This window comes from Acanthochromis polyacanthus, chromosome 14, assembly GCF_021347895.1.
Source record: "Acanthochromis polyacanthus isolate Apoly-LR-REF ecotype Palm Island chromosome 14, KAUST_Apoly_ChrSc, whole genome shotgun sequence".
NCBI classification, from domain to species: Eukaryota; Metazoa; Chordata; class Actinopteri; family Pomacentridae; genus Acanthochromis; species Acanthochromis polyacanthus.
In genome coordinates this window covers 25,876,111-25,897,226 of record NC_067126.1, presented here as the reverse complement: position 1 = coordinate 25,897,226, position 21,116 = coordinate 25,876,111, and the positions used below count along the sequence as shown (strand labels likewise).

Sequence of the window (21,116 nt, the reverse complement as noted above, 5' to 3'; positions counted from 1 at the left end):
TGACTTAAAACTTGCCAATGCTGGAAAAAAAAGTAGCTGATTTCAAATGGTTTTCTCTAAAAACCCTGAGGCGTCTACAAGCAAATTTTGTTTTGAATTTAATCTTGGTTTCACACTATTCCTCAGTGCTTTAGAAGCCTTTCATTTCCCATGACAGCTGCTATTAAATATATAAACATGGCTATATTAAAAATCTATTTCTACTTCAGTTAATTTTAAATCAAACTGCCAACACGATGTGTTAAAGTCAACATTATCAGTCATTAAAATAAAACCTGTGTAATTATGCTTTATTTCTTGTCATCCAGTTATACAGACATATCTACATCAGAAGTGGAATGCATTACAGAACTGCAGCCCATAAAAATGCATCGAGAATAGTGAATTTATACAACTGTGGTTATGTGTAAGAATCCAATTGTTGGTTCTGTATTGAGACATGCCTTAGTACATTCTCCCTTGAAGTCCTTTTATCCTCGTGTTTTATTGCTGCCGTTAGCGTTATTTCTGTCCTGTGTTGTCTGGGCTCAGAGCGCTGTGTGTTCTTAGGCTACTAATCCTTTTAATGCCAGGTTTCACTCCACATTATTCAAACCTGATGCTCACACACCCGTCATGAGTTATGTAACATGGATCTTTTGTGTGTGTGAGTGTTTGCGAGATGGGCAGAGATTTGGAAGCTATTGTAAAACGGGCTGCTTTTCCTGCCATTAGGTACTGAAGTGTCTCGCTAAACAATGTAATCTTTTCATATCACTTGCTATAAAGAGCATTAATAATTAGAAGCAGAGTGTCCACGTGCTGTAATTCATTTTTCATTACTTGTATCACCTGAAGGCTGCTTTGACTACACAAACACCAGATGTTTGTTTAAGTCTGTTAATGGACAACCATTGTGTCTGCCAGTACATTGAATCACCATCTATCTCTAGTCTTTGAGGTTTGAAAAGCCTTATTTTTATTATGAGGGCATTATGTTTTGAAATGATGTCTAAATTCATAAGAAATCACATCAAGCTACAAGATTTAACTTATTTAAACTTAATGTTAATTGTTTAATCATCTACAGAGTCTAACTTTGTCCTCATTTTATAGCTGTATATATTTTTGGACTAGTTCTCCACATACTCTATACATTTTGCCTGAAGGCAAAGGCATTAAGGAAGCACTGTAAACGAATAGTATTGATTATGCTAAACGAAAGCCGGATATATGCATCTTCAGTAAGAAAGAAAGTCTAAGAGAGGGAGGAAGAGTAATGTGTGCTGGTGCTTATATAGCTAATCTGACTTCTGTCATGATCATCTCAGTTTTATGTCATGGAAGGAATTTAGGACCAGGCCGCTCAGTTTCTATATGTCTGTGAAGTTGTTGGGATGTTAACACTGGTATAACATCTCTACTTAATGCTCATTAAGACGTATAGTGACAAAGCAGAACTGGTGACATGGTTGCAGAAAAACATTTGGGTCTTTCAGTTTGATAATGGATGTTTAGCTTGAGACTGAAAATGAATCAAGTCCCTTACATTTTAGCTGACATCAGTATGTCCCGCAGGGTTCCTGGGATTTGCAGCAAGATTCTATTGCAAGCAAAGTTATAACATTATTAAGAAAAATTCAATGCACTGCACCACTGCAGTACTTCACAAAGACCACGCCACTGATGCATTTCTAATCCTAAAACCTGTACAGCCAGTGTATTGCTTTGGATGATTTTGGAAATATATATAATTCTGAAACACCAGGGTTAGATTCATGCTTTAAATGAGAAATGATAAGTACGGTGTGCTGTGCTTATTTACAGTTCTTGAGTCTAACTCTTGATATAGTGAGAGCTCTGTCAGTATTAATGTGCACTTGAGCTGGGAAATAATGTAATTTGTTCTTATTTACAAATATCCAGTGTTCAGTTGAATTTCAGAAGAATTGCAAGAAAATTGCATGTAAATGCTACCAAAGTTGGTTCTCTTTGTTTATTCCATAAAGGGTCATAACTTGTCTTTGTTGAGGTCTCGTGAATTATGGATTTTGGTGTCAAAAGTACGCACATACCTTGGAACAATTCTGCATTTTTAGAGCAGTAAAAGCGACATTGCCTAAAAGCACACATTTGACCTGATTATTTTAAACACTGAGTAGCACGGTAGCAGAATATTAAAAATCAATTCAGTGCCCTCTCAGCCAAACTATATTTGAAACATGTCTGTTTGTTCCTTTCTTCTCTGTTCTGTGTCGCTCCATGACTCATTGAGACAGTACTAATGCTGAGGCGGTGGATCTAGGACATTCTAGCCCTTGTGTCTCTGGCTCACTCTCTCCCTCCTTCTCTCCCTGTGCCTCTCCCCCATGTGTGTGAGTTTAGTATAGAGTGAGGACTAAGGACTTGCTGCTGTCAGCCCAAATGCTCCAATAGCACCTCTCTCCCTTACGTATGGAGGCCAAAATGGCCACTCATCATTCCTCCCTGCCTCTCTGACTGACTCACTCAGTAGCTCTCTGTCATTCTCCATAGTCAGGGTGTGACTATGGAAAAACCACTGCCAGGGCTTACTGGTAAAGTCTGTGTGTGCTTTCCACTATCAAACTACAGCTCAGCCAAAGCCTTTACAATTCAACAATTCAATAGAGCTCTTTTTTCCATCACTGGGACATGCCAGGCCCCTTTTATTAACATTTAGAGTTTGCAATTCCCCAGAGACGCTGTAGACCTGACTGCAATTTCTCTTCCTGTAAGACATAGTAACATTGAAATACATTAATAAAAAAGAATAAAAATAAGAGTGTTTGGAAGCAAAGACAACCTGTATATAGCACCTCTCTCATTGTAATCAAAATGGAAAGTTACTGGATAGTTAAGTCCTATTAGTGATGCAGTGTTTAGCACAAACTGTTTTTTTGTTGTTTGTTTTTTAATTTATTTTTTGTCGTGCAGGCTAAGAACTTTCGGAATTAGTATTAGTATAAAAAACATTTAAATAAACCTCCGTGTCATGATTTTAGCCTCTGGGAGCTAATTTTCTGAAACAATTGCATTGTTGCAAGTTTAACACTTCTTGATGCGTATGTGTAGATTTAGTATTTTTGTATACTATGCGTTTTTTAGTAGTTAATATGCACCTATAAAAGGTCCAGTTCTTGGATGCAAACTCTCATTAGTATTTTTGTAGATTTGTTTTGTCACTCCAAAACAGCCAAACTATTGGCTAAAAGCACATATTACATTGTTTGTGAACTACAACAGATGCAGCTGTTGCAAACAATAGCAGTAACAATTCCAGATATGAACATTTTGACAACATATGACTATTAATGACTAAATGTGTTTCCTCTAATAATTTCAAAGGCTCTTCGATACCATTTGCATTCTGGCTTTTGGTCATTCAACTCAAACCTGATTTCTACACAGATTTTGTCTGTTTTTGTTGTCTCTCAAGTTGCAGCAAACCTGTTGCTACATCTGCTTCTATGGTGTTTAAGCACCATAGAAAAACATGTTGGCATAGAGTTGGTACTGAAGTATTAGTTCTTGTGTCATTCATACAAACGGTAGGTACAGGTAATTTGTGTACTATGTGATGTAAATAGTTTCTTGCCTGGTTGTGGAAATGTTTTAGGCTTATTGATTTGTGTTCATCTATGCACTTGATGGAGTAGCATTTCCTAGTGCTTACAATAAGAAATGAGTGACTTAAAATCACAGTTATTTTTGTTTTGTCAACTTGATAGGTGAGGATGAATTCAGGTCCGACATTGCACAGTTCAGAAATAGCGCAATCATGCTGGTTTTTTGCTTTCATCACTTTTTGTGACGTTAGCAACTGTACAATAGCCTTGTGCTTCTCCTGAAAATTATCTAATGCTCCACCAAAAGCAAAGTGATATAACATCAGTGACGTTAGCTGCTCATAAAAGGCGTTTTGTTTTGTTTTTTTGCCCTTGTCTGGGAAGTGATTATGTTTGTAGATTTAAAGTTCATTCTCATTCTGCAAGGTCTATTGAATCTCAAATAGGGAACAATGAGTCTACAATACAATTATTTTTCTAAATAAGAAGGGAGAGTTTGATTGAAGGTGTTTGAAACCTGTCGCTAGGAGAATGGTTGGTTATCTACACTGTAAGCAGGCAGTGTTGGGACCGTATGACCCACATAGAAGTCATGTGCTACTGATTCACCCCAGGGACGTTGAGTCTGTTGGGACAAGTGAAATCCCCTGGATTGTGCTCTTCTTTTACCTGTTGTCTCTTGGCCGGCTGTCTCTAAGCCAATGGAGGCCCTGCGAGTGCATGTTGTGTTTTCTATCTGCTGAGGCACTAAGCCATCTTAAAGCTGGTTTTCAATGAGAAATGACAAGATAAGACCTTAAAGCAAAAGGTGTCTTGTCCATCACGCAGGCAACTGGCATACTAACTCACTAGGGTGCTGGAATAATCACGAGTCAATGTGAACGTGCCAACCAAACCAACAAGTTCAAGTTGCTTTTGTAGATCCTGATGACTTTGACCTCTGAGCAATTGTGACAGCCTTTACATGACAAAAAAATATGTATACTTAATGATCATCTCTGTCACCTCTGACTTTTGGGATAACCTGTACCATTTTGTCCCCATTAGTCAGAGCTTAATATTGGCGTGTGATGTTACGTAATTACGATATTCTAAAGAGAAAAATGATTGTTGTTGGTCAGTAACACAACTGATTCATTTGGAATAGGAAAGGGACTAGGCTAGAATTACTGACGTTAAAGCGTTGAGGCTCAAAATGTTACTGTTTGGTCATGTCTCGGGCTTCAAAGGGCACAGACTTGTGGTGTCGGAGTGAGGAAATCACTGGGCCACGTGCTAATCTCTGTTGATGGTTTATGTAACTCCTCATATCACATGATCACACGTCACTACCCGCCCAGTAACTGTCTTTATTCGGTAATTCACTCACTAGTCAGCCGTTCAAACACAAATAGATGACAGAGGAAAAATGAGGAGCACACATGCATCATTGTATCCTGGCACGCCACTTTTAATTCAGTGCCGCAGTCGCTAATGCATCTGTAGGTGTGACCCAGATCTGTTCCCCTAATTGAAGAAGGAACCAGGGGTGTTTGAAAACACTAAACAAAGAAGATTGGGATACACTGCTGTGTTACTTTGGAGTATTTATGTTCCTGCTGACGGACGGCTCCATGAGAGTGCAGGGAATACGAGTGCAAGGCCATGACGAGATGGCGGTGAATCTTTTGTTCTGGGAGCTGGAGCAGCATCTCAAAAGGTAAAATAGAGAAAGGGAATCCCCAAGGAGTCCATACACTGTAGCACTGACTGGGCCAATCACTACAGTAGCTGCACACAAAAGGGCTGCACGGCTATATTGTCCTTTCTGTTCAGTCACGCATGGCTTCAGGGGCTTCATTAGCATTGGCCGCACTCGAAGTTCTTTTCAGTTTAGCATCTTGTGGTGGTAAGTAAACTGGAAGGAGTGTGGATGTGTAGTGAAAATGTATAAATGTGCAGACAGAGTAGATGACGTACAGCAAGGACATCTGCGATATAAATGTGGGCCACCTACTAATATCTCCAGGGGATGATGAGTAATTAAACCCACAGCATGTTTCTTTTTCGTCATTGTATCGCTTGCCATATTTGTCTTTTTTTTTACGCTGTTCCTTTGCTATCAGATTGGCCCATCTGGTCCATCAACTCACATGAAGTTGTCTCTTTTTTTTGCAGTAGTATAGCAACACATTCAGCCCACAGTATCTTTGCTTTACAAGATAAGCTTTCCAATTTTTTTGTTTTTTTTAATGGCAATGGGACTGGTTTTTAACAACTACAGCGTCACAGGAATCACAACTTGTGTCATGATGCGTTTACCATTTAAAGTCGTTTCTTGTGCACTGAAAATTAGTTCAAAGCAGCAAACACTGGTAAATGCAGCTTGTTTCAGCAGCCCTGCAGTAAATTTTGCCTTAGTGAAATGCAGTGAGATGCCAGTTAAGAGCATGGTCATTTTTGAGACCCATTGTTTCTTGGGATCATATTAGACCCCATTATATTAAAAGCATTTTCATTATTGCCAGCTGCATGCACTGCTGTAAAGCATACACATCTTTAAAAATGTATATACTGTGCAGAATCTTGACACGTATTTGTTTTTGAAAGCAGATATGTGGTCGCATGTGTTTTAAATTCCCATCACTATTATCTACCGTCAGATAAAAGTAGAACATGAGCAGCACGGGCTTAATAGGTTTTGGGTCATTTCTCTCTTAAGATGCTTCAGTAGGTCACCAGGCCAGTGTTGATTTACAGCAAAGCAGCAAGGCCTTCAGTCGGCTGACCTACCTATAACTCGGTCTGATTTTGTATACACTGTTAAAGCTCTGTAGTGTGTTGTAATAAATCAAGCACAAGTACTAGTAAAGCACCGTATGTGTGGTGTCGGCATCTACACAGTGTCACGGCAACAGTGTAATAGCGCAAATGACGATCAATTTATTTAAAAAAAAAAAACACCCTGCAAGCATTGTTAACATTCATTTACACATGTTGCTAATATAAACAAGCCTTAGAGAACGATAACTTGAATCCAGTGCTGAATTTGTGGTTTAAAGCATGAAAATCTGAACCACTGGCTTATTGAAATGCCTTTCCTCTGAACGGGAGCTGGTGGAAGCAGGTGTAGCTCCTGTCAAGCCTCTGTGTGCTCGCTTGTCCATGCATGGGTTTTAGTCCTCAAGAGCTGCTGTTGTGCTTGCTATTTGGGTGTATATAATTGGCTAAACCCTCTTCTAGTCAAAGACGAGACCGGAAGGGATGAGAGTGGCTTAGAGCTTCTCATTAAGGTATTGGCTTCTTGATAGACGCTTAAGTGTCAGGGATCAAAGTTGAGCGGCGGCTGAAAACAAGACACTATGTTTGAGCCCCTCTTCATGGTATTGGTGCTTTATTAAGCAGGGCTGTGTTGTTGATACCCAAATTAGCATAAGTCCCCACTGAAAAGGTGACTGCCAACTCCTAAATCACTTAGGATGTACTCAGCCTTGCATGTTCTGAGATGGAAACTGATCCGATGTTTTTGTATGTCGTTACAAATGAACTGATGAACACTTTTAATCCCGTTTTCCTAAATAATTCACAAATCTTTACACCTGTCTTTATTTGTCGTAGGTGGCTGTATATCATTGAGGTCCATGAACCTTAAGGGTTGGCCTGCGATGTCTTTACTGTGACCTTGTGATCTGAGGCCTGCATAGTATGGGTGTGATCAGAGGCAAGAATGTGACGCATGTACAAAAGTTTTTGAGGCTTTTGGGAGTACAGGGAATGAGTGAGAGCGTAGGGAGGTGAATGTGTGGGAGAGGGTGTTGTTTCGTGGATGCCTGAGTTGTAAGTTTCCGTGTGGAGGAGTTATTTTAGGTGTATCCATGTGACCCGAGATAAGGCCATCTGTGAAGTTTTGTGAAGGCCCTTTTTAGGTATGTGATCATGTTTGAGTCACATTGATCCACACTGTCTTAAACACTGATACTTGGCAAACATGTTAAGTTAGACTTGAATGGGTCATATGTGTATCTTGCATTTACCGGCTGGAATTTGATTGATGAAATCTCACGACGTTTTCCAGTGGTGTGAAATTCAATCAGTTGGACTGTGAGCATTAGGTCACTATTGATCTATTGTTCATGTGACAGCATTGCGTTGATGTATATCTGTCCTGCAATAGTTTCAGCCTTCAGTGTCGTTTTTAGGCTTTTATCTCAGTATAATAATTAAAATCTCTAGAGCTCCTTTGCCAAGGTTTCCTCCTGATATTGTCTCATCCTCGCAGCTCTGCAGTACTTTTCAGAGCCACATGGGGGCAACAAGTATATACAAGATAACACTTTGATAGTCCTCTGAAACATTCTGATTCACACAAAGATTACTTGCTTATTTCTATCCGATCTGAAGATTGCTGTTAACTATCCTCTTCATATTGAGCTTTCACTGTACATTACAATATAAATCATATAATCTACAGTGGCCCAGGTCTCACAGGAGAAAATGAGATTTGTGGATTTTTTGTTCTTTTTAGTGTTTGGGTAACAATAGAAGCTGTGGTTCTGTACTCATATCTTGGTTGTGTTGTAAAAAAAAATCTGTGGTGAGTGATTTTACACATTTTAACACCCCTTAAATTGAGGTAAATGATGCATTAAATCATACAATTACATGTTATATTTAAAGTTTGTGACCAGAGCCTTTGAAATTGCTTTTTTGCTGATATTTTAGGGACTAGTTTGTAAACGATCTCGCCATGATGCTGATTTATAATAAAATAAACTCTCTTTAAGTTGTCCCTCTGGGATGAAAAACACTTCAGAGCTGTTGAGATGACAGCAGGATAATGTCTCAAGTTAAGATAAGGGAAGTGCCCAGCTGACGCATTCTCATTGAAACTGCAGCAGATTAATGCGTGCTGTCGCAGTAATTTAACAGTCCTAAATCTTGTTCCTCCTCGGCCTGTTTTCCAGTAATACGGCCCCTTTCTTCTTCCCTTTCCATCCGGTTTTCCCCGGTTTCATCCACCTCCTCTCCGTCGCCGGAATATTTTATGCAAAAGTGGGTCAGCTGAGCGGCAGGTGGGGGCGTTCCTGCATAAATTATTCCTTCAGCCTCCTCCTCCGCCAATCAGCAGCCACGGTGTCGGTGTGTCGCCGGATAAATTATGCGGGCTGGTCCCGAGCTGCAGATCCTTGTGTACCGCCGTGATGAGCTGACCTTGGATTGTATGTGTGCCGCTGCGGTCGGTGCAAGAGCGTTTACCGGACAGAGTAGGTGTGGATGTTTCCCGCTGAGGTGGTGGACGTGTGGAGGTCGAGTCGAGCCGCTTGACTGTACAAAAAAGAAGCAATGAACAGCATGAATACGCCGTGCTACACCGTGGCTATGGATCTAGGCGTCTGCCAGCTGAGAAATTTCTCCATCTCGTTCCTGTCGTCGCTGCTGAGCGCAGAGAGCTCCCACATCAAGCTCGGCAATAGGTAACCGCTGCCTCCGGGCTCCGTCATGTCACTGGGATGCTCCATTGTCATTGTACTCGCTCCACACTGCCATTAACGCTTCCTGGGATAGTGGGATTGTTCCCCCCGGTGAAAAGCAGGCGGTTGATTTTTATAGAAATATCCAGATGTTTCCTGTGAAGGGAGACGTTCTGCCTTTGCAGGCTGCTGCTGCTCTCTCTTCTCCATCTTTGTACGGAGCGGTTTAAAATGTGTTCACGTCTCTCCTCTTCTCTTGCAGCTCGTCGGGAGCCAGCGTCGTGGCCATAGACAACAAGATTGAACAAGCAATGGTGAGTTTTCAAGTAGTTTCTAAAATGTTCACTAGCTGCTACGGTGGCCTTTAATCCATGCAAACTCCTGAAGGGATGGTTGGCTTAGAATAGCTCTGAATCAGGTGAGGGTTTGCGGATAGAGGACCTTTTTTATGGATATGTCCTCTGTTACATGTCTATATCTGGAGTTTAACCCTAGTGTAGTTAAATATTGACATTTATTTACATCCCTGGTAACAAAACTGTTGAGTTAAATGTAGGGAAACATCATTTAAACTATGACATGACCTGACTTTTGTTTTATGCTAATGTTAAAGTACCTTAGCTAAAATCTGGCTTCCTCCACAGCTACCTGAAAACTAGGCCCATTTGCAACAACATTTTGGTGTTTTGTTTTTTTAATTCTGTAAAAACAGCACTAAATATGTTGAATCACACTGTATAATAAAAGAAATTACTGTAACTGAAGGCTTTATTTCCCAGAAAGCCAGCGGGGTTTTGTTTTCTGTTTCACCGTCTGTGTTGTCGCTGTTGTCAGCTCTGTTGCTAGGCAAACTGGAAGACTGACACGCCTGGTTATAAATATCTCGGCCTCTGATTGGCTGACGCTAAAGTGTGGGCCGATTTAATGACGTAGCACCCTGGGAATATTGTCCCTCACGTTTTCCTTTTATCGTCTGTTTATTAGATTATCACCGGATGACACTGACAAAGCTTGTATTTTTAAGTTTCCATTCGTGTCCTCATGCTAATTTAGTTTAATGTTTCCAGGCTACATTAATTTCATTATTACTTTGTAGCAGTTGTTGCATTAGTCCCATACTCATTTTCATTCGATAACTTCCAGTACTGAAGACGTTTGTAGCACCGTTTGCCATGATTGTACATAAAGCTGTACGTGTTCTTATGAAATGTTTTTTCCCCTATTGTATGATATAATAACTAGCTTTAGCTTGATTGACAAAATATGTTAATGTTTCCATTTGTGGTTTTTTAGCTACATTAACTACATGTACAAAACATTGAAGACAAAGAAATGAAATACTTTTTGCTTTAATAGGTTACATGGTCAGGTTCTTCCAACAGTTTGCTTATCCTCATTGGATAAGCTCAAATGTATTGTGATCAAACTTGCTTTGCTTGAATGTTTACTAAGTTTCGATACAAATATTTGCATTAGATGCAACATTAGACCACATCTGTGCAGTTTTCCAGCTTTGGAGCTAGTGTCCATATGCAATAGCTACATAAACAGGTGTCAAAGCATTTTATGAGGGTTTTTGAGACTAATTTGTCATGTATGTAATCTAATTTCTGACATCATGACAAATCTGAGACATAGAAATTGGGTCATAGGTTAGATAAGGTCTGCAAACTTTGAGGTTCATGCCTAATGGTTTAATAGTGTGATATTATTGATGTATTGCAGTCATAACCAACTATCTCTGTCTGTTTCAGGACCTGGTGAAGAGTCACCTGATGTACGCTGTGCGCGAGGAGGTGGAGGTCCTAAAGGAGCAGATCAAGGAGCTGATCGAGCGCAACTCCCAGCTGGAGCAGGAGAACACGCTGCTCAAGACACTGGCCAGCCCAGAGCAGATGGCCCAGTTCCAGGCCCAGGTTCAGACCGGTTCTCCGCCTGCCCCTTCGACAGCTGCCACACCGGGACCCCCAAGCACTGCCTCCCTCGCCCAGCCCGCCTCACACAGCTCCGGCGCCTCGGCGTAGCCTGACCTGCACACACACAGACTGACCGAACGTTTTTGAGTTCTGCTACAGCTGCAGAGCCAAACTTTGCCTTCTACAGCTGGAGGTTTTGCTGTTAAGACAAGAATTTGCACATATTTATCTCAGAAGGATGCAGCAGGCGGGACAAGCGGCGCTGTTTTACAGCACAGTGGAGGGAGATAATCTTGAGATGCTGTATGAGGGGCGGGGGGTTGTTTTCATGTTTTCAGAGGAGGATTAATCATTGAACATTTGCCAAATAACCCTTGGTCATCAACTAGAATGTCTTACCAAGAAGAAACAAAACACCTTATCAGTGGCGACGGTATACTTAACTTTAGATACTAAAAAAAAAAAAAAAAAATCACTGTGCCTGCGTCTGGATTTTAAGTGATGTCGATTATACTGACGGTGGAGATGGAGCAGTAGGAGGGAGGAGGATTGTATTGGTTGTCAACTATTTTGCTGAATGATGTAAATACGCGTTTCTCTCTCAAGGCTAGATCCTAGAGTTGCAGGTCGAGAGACTTGGGAGAGAGAAAAAGCCTTTTCAGAGTGACAAATGAAGAATGTGAGCAATCATTATCACGACAAAGTCCCCATCTGGAATGGGGGAGTCGGGGCGGGTGGGTCGGGAAGCGGGGCGGGAGGGTATTTTGAACAAGACTTGGCAGCATTGACGATGTTACTTCAACTGTGGGTTGATGGGATGAACAAACCATGGTTTCTTATGGAGATGATGATAATCTATTTTCAGTATTTCAAGCTCCTCATTTTTGCCCTTGACAAAAGCTCATCATTGCTGTTCTCTCAACCCTGCGGTGGCATGTAATTTAAACCTTATTTGACAGGGTTGAGACTTTGGGCTACGCTGCATTTTTCTTTCTTTTTCTTCAAAGTTTGACGGGCAGAAGATGATGATGACGATGTATATTTCTGTACAGTGTAAGTACCATGTAAAATAGTGAGGAGAAGAGGAAAAACAACAGATGCTATCTAGGTCACACAGATTGATGCAGATGAGCAAGGAATGCGCTGGTCTTGCCCAGTCTGTGTCATCTATTTTTAATGCTGTATTTTCAGGACTGTGGACGGACAGGAGTTTAGGTTATTTAACTGACAACAACACAGCCAACAATGTTGTCCCAAATCCCTTACTGCAACATTAACTCTTTGACTGTAAAACCATTCTCACTTGACTCTTTTTTCTTTCTGGAGTATTGCACCGTTTTTTTTTCTTTTTTAAATTTTTTTTTGACAGTGAAGTACCTTTGGATGAACAATATCTTAAAACTCAACCTTTGAAAAAAAACAAAACAAAAAAACAATACAAACTCTGCAGATGTTCTTTCTTTTTCATTCTGTGTATCAGTTGTATGCTCATGTTCTGTGCATGTTTCCGCAAAGACCGGATGAGATATTGTAACATACATACCACAATTGCACTTGACAGCTGCACTTCACAACTTTCAATAAACATGCTTAAGGAAGAATAACAACCTGGTCGCCATCTCGTTTTTTGAAGTCGCCCTGCCCAGTGGGAGCAGCCGCGCAACCAAGCCTCTAAATATTGATTTATATCCCGGAGAAACCAGTCAGTTGTGAAGTCATACTTGCTTTGTGCCAAGCTGAATTTCCGATTGCTTCAGAGTGTTATTGAATCAAGGTGAATAACTACCTGCTTTGGAACAACTTGGGTGACATTTTCTGATTCAAGGTTTTGAAATCCTAATTAAATCTCCTGACTTGGCGCCACATATACGTAGGTGAAGCCCAGTTTTTGTTCATCAAATGGCTAAACTAGCTTGAAGTAGTGTTTTAGCAGGTGCTGAGTGGGAGAGTAGCAGACAAAAAGTGTGAATATAGACATAATAAATGATGAATGAACACGTATTCACATGGGTTTAAATGTAGTGCTTCTTTACAGGGAATTCCTTGAGAGACTTCCTGTAGGTGGCTGAGCTGTACCTTAATTTAGACAGGAGAAACAGTGTTTTACTGTTTGTTATTCTCTATTGACTGCTAAATCCCACAGTAATCCCGCTCAACACCAGAAATACCCTCCGTCTCTGGGGAAAACATGTTTATAATAGTTTTGCCTGGTGGGAAACCATATCATCGCTGGCCGATACCTGTTTTTTAATACACCCTTCAGTTCAATCTTGTGAGATTACGATGTCTTGTTCATGGGTAGCTGATAAACACGCCTCAGATGGCATTTAAAGCATTCAGCACCATCATATTGTCACGTTTCTCTGCTGTGTGCGTTTAAAGCAGGAGAGTAGCAGTTATTTGAAGGCAGAATTATTAGTTGATCAGTGGTTTGCTGTAAATGTGACAATAACAATTAAGCTGAATGATGATAACGCACCATAAAATAAACCACCTTTTATGCAGAGAAAAAGAAAAAACAGCTTTTCCTATAAAGAAACATTACATACTTAGGACAGACGTCTGCCTGTCATGTGCTTGTGCACTAATATGTTTCCCATGTTCCCTTTTATTGTTATTAGATGCCGCGTATTCACTATTTAACTCTCGTGTCGTCCTGCAGGTCAAATTGACCCGTTTTAAAGTTTGAAAAAGTGGGGGAAAAAAATAGATTTTCACAGTGAAACTTCTGATGTCCACATTTTCAACATTTGTGGGAAATCTTTGAATGTTTGACGGAAAAAAAAGAAATGTTAAAAATGTTTCTTTAAGAACCAAAAAATCAACCAACTTTTTTTTTTAACATTTCTTTGTTTTCCACAAAGAAATGTTAAAAAAAATTCCCAAAAAATGTTGAAAATATGGATGTTTTGACTGTGAAAATATTTTTTTTCCCCCCACATTTTCAAACTTTAAAATGGGTCAATTTGACCCGCAGGACGACACGAGGGTTACAAGTTTCCCTTAAAGTATTATTTAAAGAAAACCTCCCAAATTTGCCAAGAAAATTCTTGTAAATATTTTCAAAAAATGAGTAAAAATCTTTCAAAAAAATCCTAAAAATATTTAAAGTGATTACATATACATCGGTAAAACTTCTATTTTCGCTGGATTTTGATTGATTTTTTTGTAAATGTTCTTAAAGAAAATATATATATATGTAATCACTTTAGATATTTTCAGGATTTTTTTGGAAGATTTTTACTCATTTTTTGAAAATATTTACAAGAATTTTCTTGCCAAATTAGGTGATTTTTAAAAAAAATAATACTTTAAGGGAAACCTTTAAGGAATTATTGGAAATTTCTTCCTGAAGGTTTTGCAAATTTTCAGAAATTTGGGAATTTATTTTTTTTGCTGAATTTTTGGATTTTTTTCAGACAAAGGAACAATATTTTTTGTGCTGTAAATGAAGACAACAGAAGGGTTAAAGACTTCAGATTTCTTCTACTTCTTGACATGCAATCTGTTATTTTAAATTCACTGATAATTTAATATTTTTCCTGCTTTCTACCATTAGGTGAAGGAATGTGAATCTTCACTCCTGTATTTCCACTACGTGGTGTTGGCAAATAAAACCTGGAGCTGCCTGTCAGAAAGACCCCCTCATCCGTCACACACACAAAAAACACATCAGCACATAGCGTGCGTGTGTGTGTGTGAGTGAGTGCACACGCTGTAAGAAACTGGGGTGTGCAAAAGCAGAATTAAAAAGGTACTGCTGTCTAAATGCTCAACATTTATTTGAAAAAAACATTCTTCTCACACAGCACAGACCAACAGTGAAATAGACAAATATGGCACGTTGTTAGCAGGAATCACTGGCCGCACAGTCTCACACACACACACGCGCACACACTCACACACAGGTGCCAAAGTGAATAATGAAACACACATTGTTCTCCAGCCGGTGTGGTTTTAGACTGTTCATAGAAAAGCTGTCAGTACCACAGACTGCAACACTGTAAACACTGATTGAGGGCAGGGGCATGTCCGTAGAGGAGGATGGTGGTGGAGGCGGCGAACGGGGGAAGCTTCTCTCTCCGAGGTCTGGCATCAGTCTCTGGGCCTCTGGACGTGGCTGGAGGAGGGTCGCGAGTGTGCAGGAGCGGGCTAGCCGGGCTCAGTGAGGGCATGAGGGGGGACGGGGGTCCAGAGTCTCCCTCTGGATCACATCCCCATACGGATGCTCTGGATGATCTGAAATATGGCTGAGAGCACACAGAGCCGCTTGTCACGCCATGTTGGTCTCCTTCATTTTTTTAGTTTTTGTTACTCTGAAACGCCACCAACATAGAGGAGCAAAGCTGTAGGTGTTTTCCACAGAGGACACGTCACAGCAGTAAATGAACTTTGTCTGAATTCCATTCATGTCTGGTTTCTGCTGTCAAACTATCACGACTTACTGGGACGTTTGTCAAAATCAGACAGGAGTCCACTACACAAATTAAGAATAAAAAAAACCAAAACACCTATTATGGTTGAATTTAAAATTTTTACACTGTTATTTTACTCAATATGTTTTAAAAAAGCACATTTTTAAAGATTTATTAAAGGATTTACACATTGGTCATTAGCTTTTCAAGGCTTTTAAAAAAATTCAACTTACTTTCTTCAGCTGATTACTACTAAGACAAATATTTCTGGTATTACAATATATTCTGAAATATGCAAATGAGGCACAATCTCACTAAATGTACACTAATTGGCATATTTCCAAAGTAGAGAAATCTAAACATCGAACACTTTCTTGACCTGCTAGAGTTGAAAGTTTTGTTGTTGTTTTTTTAAAAATGCTCTAAAATCTTATCAACCAAACTCAACTTGAGCCATGTTTTTAGGAGTTTTAGGAGAATGTTCTATAAATCAAGCTATGAATAATATCTCAACTAAACTAAAACCTTCAGAATATATATAGATCAACTTGGTGTATCAAAGTACTGCTAAAGATATGCTATGTAGAAGAAATATACAGACCCCCAAAAACAAAATGTAGTCAAATTAACACATTTTCTTTTCACTAATCTAAAAGAGAAACAAATTACGGAACCAAAACAGTCAAAAATCTCAAAAAAATACCAAAGGCACACTTTCAAAAAATTTAAAAAGTCCTCTTCCATACTCTTTCTCCCCTCTTTTCCCACAGTGCTGTTAAATGAGTAAAGCCTTTCTAAAAACAGGGACTGTTGTGAGCCTCTATGAATTAAGATCTCTACATCACTGTGGGCAAAACATGATAAAAACAAACATTTTCTGCTGTAGATATTAAAGGTTTCTACCTGATCCGCACACAACAAATACAAAGAGGGCGAGCAGCCAGGGACCCACAGGATACTTCTCCTCTTGCGGTCGCTATGGGAACACATACACACACATTGTGCATTAATATTTCTGCTACAACAGACAAAGCTGTGGAGCAAAAGTAAAACTACACAGAGGTTTCCCATTTCCTGCACTGCTGCTCAGGTGGTGGTTGTTGTTCCCGATCTTGTCTTTTGCTCAGTATTTCTGCTTTTAAACCCCAAGTTCCCAAAACTAACCAGATAAAAATGAGGCCGTGCAAACCCCAGCGTTTAACCCTCGTGTTTTCCCGCGAGTCAAAACTGACCCGTTTTAAAGTTTGAAAATGTGGGGAAAATTTTTATTTTTACAGTGAAACTTCTGATGTCCACATTTTCAACATTTTTGGGAAATTTTTGAACATTTTTTGGTGGAAAAGAAGAAATGTTAAAATGTTTCTTAAGAACATTCACACAAAAAATAAACCAAAATCCAGTGAAATTTGCTGGATTTTGGTTGATTATTTAGTAAATGTTCTTAAAGAAAATATTAGAAGTTTTACTGATATATAGATGTAATCACTTAAGATATTTTTTAGATTTTTTTGGAAGATATTTACTCATTTTTTGAAAATATTTAAAAGAATTTTCTTGCCAAATTTGGGAGATTTTTTTAAAAATAAAACTATTAAGGGAAGCTTTTAACCCTCGTGTTGTCCTGCGGGTCAAACTGACCCATTTTAAAATTTGAAAATGTGGAAAAAAAGATATATTTTCTAAGTCAAAACGTCCACATTTTCAACATTTTTGGGGAACTTTTTGAACATTTCTTGGTGGAAAACAGAAATGTTTAAAAAATGTTTCTTTAACAACATTCACAAAAAAATTATTTTTTGTGAATGTTGTTAAAGGAAATATTAGAATACTGATATATATGTAATCACTTAAGATATTTTTCGGATTTTTTTGGAAGATTTTTACTCATTTTTAAAAAATATTTACAAGAAATTTCATCCCAAAATTGAGGGATTTTTTTAAAATAAAACTTTACGGGAATTATTGGAATTTTCTTCCTGAAGGTTTTGCAAATTTTCAGAAATTTGGGGAATTTTTTGCAAAATATTTGGACTTTTTTCAGACAAAGAAACAATATTTTTTGGTGCCCGTAAGTGAAGACAACAGGAGGGTTCATTATAAAGAGAGCACAGTGAAGTTAGTGGTTTTCCACACTGTCAGACGAAGGATTTGAGCAGCACACATCAACCTCCGCTGATATCATCTGTTTGGACATGTTGCATGTTTGTGTGCTGCTGTGGGAGAAGCTTCACAGTCAGTGGTTCAGGGATGATGTAAACAAAGCCGGAGAAAAGAGACGCTGGGTGGAAAAAATCTCGTTCATCCACAGATTAAGACACGCATGAACAGTTGTGATTATATTCAGGGAAGCTGACTTTAAAGTTTAAAGAAGGAAAGATGGATCTGAGATGGAGATGGATTCAAAAAGCAGCTCCGGAGCTTTGAGTCTTCCTTTCTTGATCCTGAAAACAGCTCTGCAGGGAGCTCCCAAAATAATCTTGTGGTGAGGAATGAGGTTAAAATTTTCAACTTTTAAACCAACACGGATGATGGGATGGAAATTTAAATTTTACAACGTAAACACTCAGACGATAGTGACAATGTGTGTTCCAGTTTCCCAGAACTTAAACCACAAGATCTTCAATTCACGATAAAAAAATGTTCACGCTGCAGAAGCTGAAAAATTAATGTTGGACAGTTTTTCTTGATAGATAATTAATAGAGTAAAGAAACAATAGTGGCTTTAACAGTTAATTGGTCAATAGGTAACCCATTGAATCATTCAGTTTGTCTAAAAACAAATAAGAAAACCAATTTGCTAACAAGACTAAGAAATCATTACTAATCATGTCCTCCTGTCCATTTCATCTTGACACTAGAGCTGCAACAACTAATCAATTAGATATAAACTGCTAAAATAATAAGTGGCAGCTAATAATCGATTCATCAGTTTCAGTCAAGTTCTCTGATTTCAACTTCTAAAAGTTGAATATTTTCAGGTTTTTTCCTCCTCCGTGGCAGTACAGTAAATATCTTTGGGTTGTGGACAAAACAAGACATCTGAGGATGTCATCTTGGGCTTTAAGAAACAGTCATTAACATTTTTTCATCATTTCCAGGCATTTGTAAAGACCAAACAACCAGAGGTGGAGCTAAGGGGTGGCAACGATCACTACAAAGTTTGATGGCTCCACACGATCAAGAGTGAAGCCCGTTAGAGGGCTAGCACATCTGATAGAGCTGGAATTACATCCAGTAACTATGATTCTTCTAACAAAACATTTTTCTCTGGCTGTTGTTCCCATACAGACAATTGTGCAACCGCCTCCATTTAACCACACACAACAAGTAATTCTGACCAACCAGGAGATGTTTACACTGATTCTGTAGCAGCTCAGAGATTTCATTTGATTGTCATTTAAAGCTGTGCAGACAGTATAAAATGTATCTGTTTTTCATATAAAAAAGAAGCGTGTATGATTTAGGTTTAGCTGTGGATTTATTTGAATCTCTTGTACAGACTATTCAAGACTGTGGGGATAAAACCTACTTTGAGGAGCTCTGAAAACCAACTGCTGACAGAGACTGATACAGAAACAGAAGCTAAAAGAAAGAATCAAAACGCTGGATACAGTTTGATGTTTCAACTAGGTGGGTGTCCTGAGCAGAACAGGGACACTTAAACTCATCTTTTATGTACCTATTCTATGTCATTTGAGCTTTAAGAATAATGAAAAGAGCAGAACTTAAGCAACTGTTCCAGATTTGCTAAGTATATACAATCACACACTGTATATACATATATAATATATAGCTTTATTGTAATTAGCCTTGCATTGTCAGGCCTATCTCCACAGCTCTGTCAGTGCTGGAGAATGGTCTGACTGCACCTTATCGTACATAAGAAGAACTGTGACTTGTTTTTATTTCTTTAAACAATCACAGCCCTTCTGAGTTGAGCTAAGCCCAGGATGCAGCACAGATGCCCCTACAAAATAGTGACAGGGAAACAGTTTTGGTGGGCAGGGATGCCATCACTGTTTTGAAAATGGATAACTCAGTAAAAAAAACAAAAAAAAAAAAACAAGCAGAGCTGCCTTACTGATGATCCAAATCTTTCTAGTGTGTAGGTTGCTGCTTGGAGGTTGCTGTTGTTTCCTTGTAGTGAAGTGGATTTTGAAACAGTAGCATGCAGAGAGTGAAAGGGAAGAAAGGGAGAAAATTGCCTGAAATGGGAGGCCAATGCAGGCTTATACCCATAGTGTACATCCAGTGAGTCAGACTATGAACGTATGAGCAAATGAAAAGAATGAATGACTGAAAAATGGCTTTTTGGCTTGCAGTGATTGGCAAAAATAAAATGTGAGTGACGGTCTGACCACCTCTGCAAACAGGTCATCGATTTATAGAGAAAATACTCAACAATTAAAAGTAATTGTTGGTTGCAAGCCCTTCTATATAGTCGCTGTACAGTTTGGTATCTGCTTAATAAAATAAGTTGCACTGGTTTAGGTTATTTTCTCCCTATATGATCCAGTGTGTTCACCTTTCACTGAGTAAAGTAACGTCAAGTTACACAGCTCAGGGCGGTAACGAGTCCAGTCTGAATAATGACATCTGAACAAACAGCTCAGCTAGGTGGATCATAATGTTAACTGAATATAAGGAGCTGTGGAGGTCCTGAGTCACGCTCTACCTTCATCTGACAGCTGCCACCACCACCACCTCCACCATCCTGCTGCTGATGCTGCTGCTCTCACCGGGCTGAGCGTCACCTATCTGGGCTAATGTCATGCTGGCATCTCGCTATGAGTGAACGGCTCACCAGCGTCTTGGCCACGTTTCCTCTCTGAGTGATGTTCTTGCTGTGTTTCTCGTTGGCCATGCGGATCCTCTGTTTAGCCACCATCTTCCACAGCGAGGATAAAACCCGGGATAAATGCCTCTGTTTAGCCTGTTATTTTCTGATGCTGCAGGCTGACGACAGCAACCCCGCGTCAAGTTTCCGCTGCTGCGGAGCGATCAAACCGGAAGTGATCCGGGATTGCTTTCAAAGGTGAGCATGAAACCATCCGTAAACAGACTGAGGATGCTAATAACACTCATAAAATAATGCATTTCTTTGAAAAGATGCATTCATTTAACTTGTATTGTTAGGTTTATTTCATGAACTCGCAAAACAACATAAAGTGCTTGCTAACGCTCTTATTTTGAAGGGCATTACAGGATCTTGCGTAGTGTTTGTTTGTAATTTACAACAGCTCCACTTTGTACCTGGAGAAGAGTGGCCAGGGGAGCTCTCCAGCTACCCATCATGGGTTTTAATTGATTACATTTTTAAATGCATATAAAGAAGTTGTTTGTTACTGTTCTAAGCTACAGACTGTCGAAATATTTAGAAAAGATTTTAAAAAATGAGAAAAAAAAATTGGTAGGTTAAGGAAGCTGAATGAGTTTAAATTTAAGTGAAATAATAAAAGAATGTATAAGGTAAATTTGTTGTTGGGATATTTAAATGAGATGTAGCATAAAAATTTCATGGTTTTTCCCATAATTGCCTCTCATCTTTATTTAAAATCCCTTTCCAGTTGTTGATTAAAACCTAGTCTGACTCACCAGGTATAGACTGGGGGTATAAGACTGCCATTGGCTAATGTCAGACTACTTTTCCGTCCACTTCTGCTATCTGCATTTTATCATCTTCAAAACCAGCTTCACTGCGGAAGCACTGAATATTTGGATCCTGCAGTTTGGCAGTTGTACTTACCATGCTTGTCTCACTGTGTGCAA

At 39.2% G+C, this 21,116-nt stretch overlaps 2 protein-coding genes across 4 annotated transcripts in view; one reads left to right on the top strand and one right to left on the bottom strand.

Annotated features, from left to right (window-relative positions):
* LOC110964384 (TSC22 domain family protein 1-like) overlaps positions 1-12,539 on the top strand; it is a 35,572-nt gene extending 23,033 nt beyond the window's left edge. The window contains exons 1-3 of one of the 3 annotated variants that reach the window (XM_022213094.2): positions 4,936-5,265; positions 9,279-9,330; positions 10,771-12,539. In XM_022213094.2, coding sequence (XP_022068786.1) covers positions 5,156-5,265; positions 9,279-9,330; positions 10,771-11,040 — 432 coding nt within the window. In that variant the 5' untranslated portion in view covers positions 4,936-5,155 and the 3' untranslated portion in view covers positions 11,041-12,539. Of the gene's footprint in view, positions 1-4,935; positions 5,266-8,695; positions 9,020-9,278; positions 9,331-10,770 lie in introns of those variants that run through there. The other 2 variants (XM_022213093.2, XM_022213092.2) reach the window with 2 other exon arrangements.
* A 2,158-nt stretch (positions 12,540-14,697) lies between these two features.
* serp2 (stress-associated endoplasmic reticulum protein family member 2) lies at positions 14,698-20,353 on the bottom strand. The gene is made up of 3 exons (XM_022213111.2): positions 20,152-20,353; positions 16,251-16,323; positions 14,698-15,182 (listed from the first exon to the last, which is right to left on the bottom strand). Exons 1-3 carry the CDS (start codon positions 20,233-20,235, stop codon positions 15,142-15,144), a joined length of 198 nt encoding a protein of 65 aa, XP_022068803.1. The 5' UTR covers positions 20,236-20,353; the 3' UTR covers positions 14,698-15,141.
* Positions 20,354-21,116: the final 763 nt, after the last annotated feature.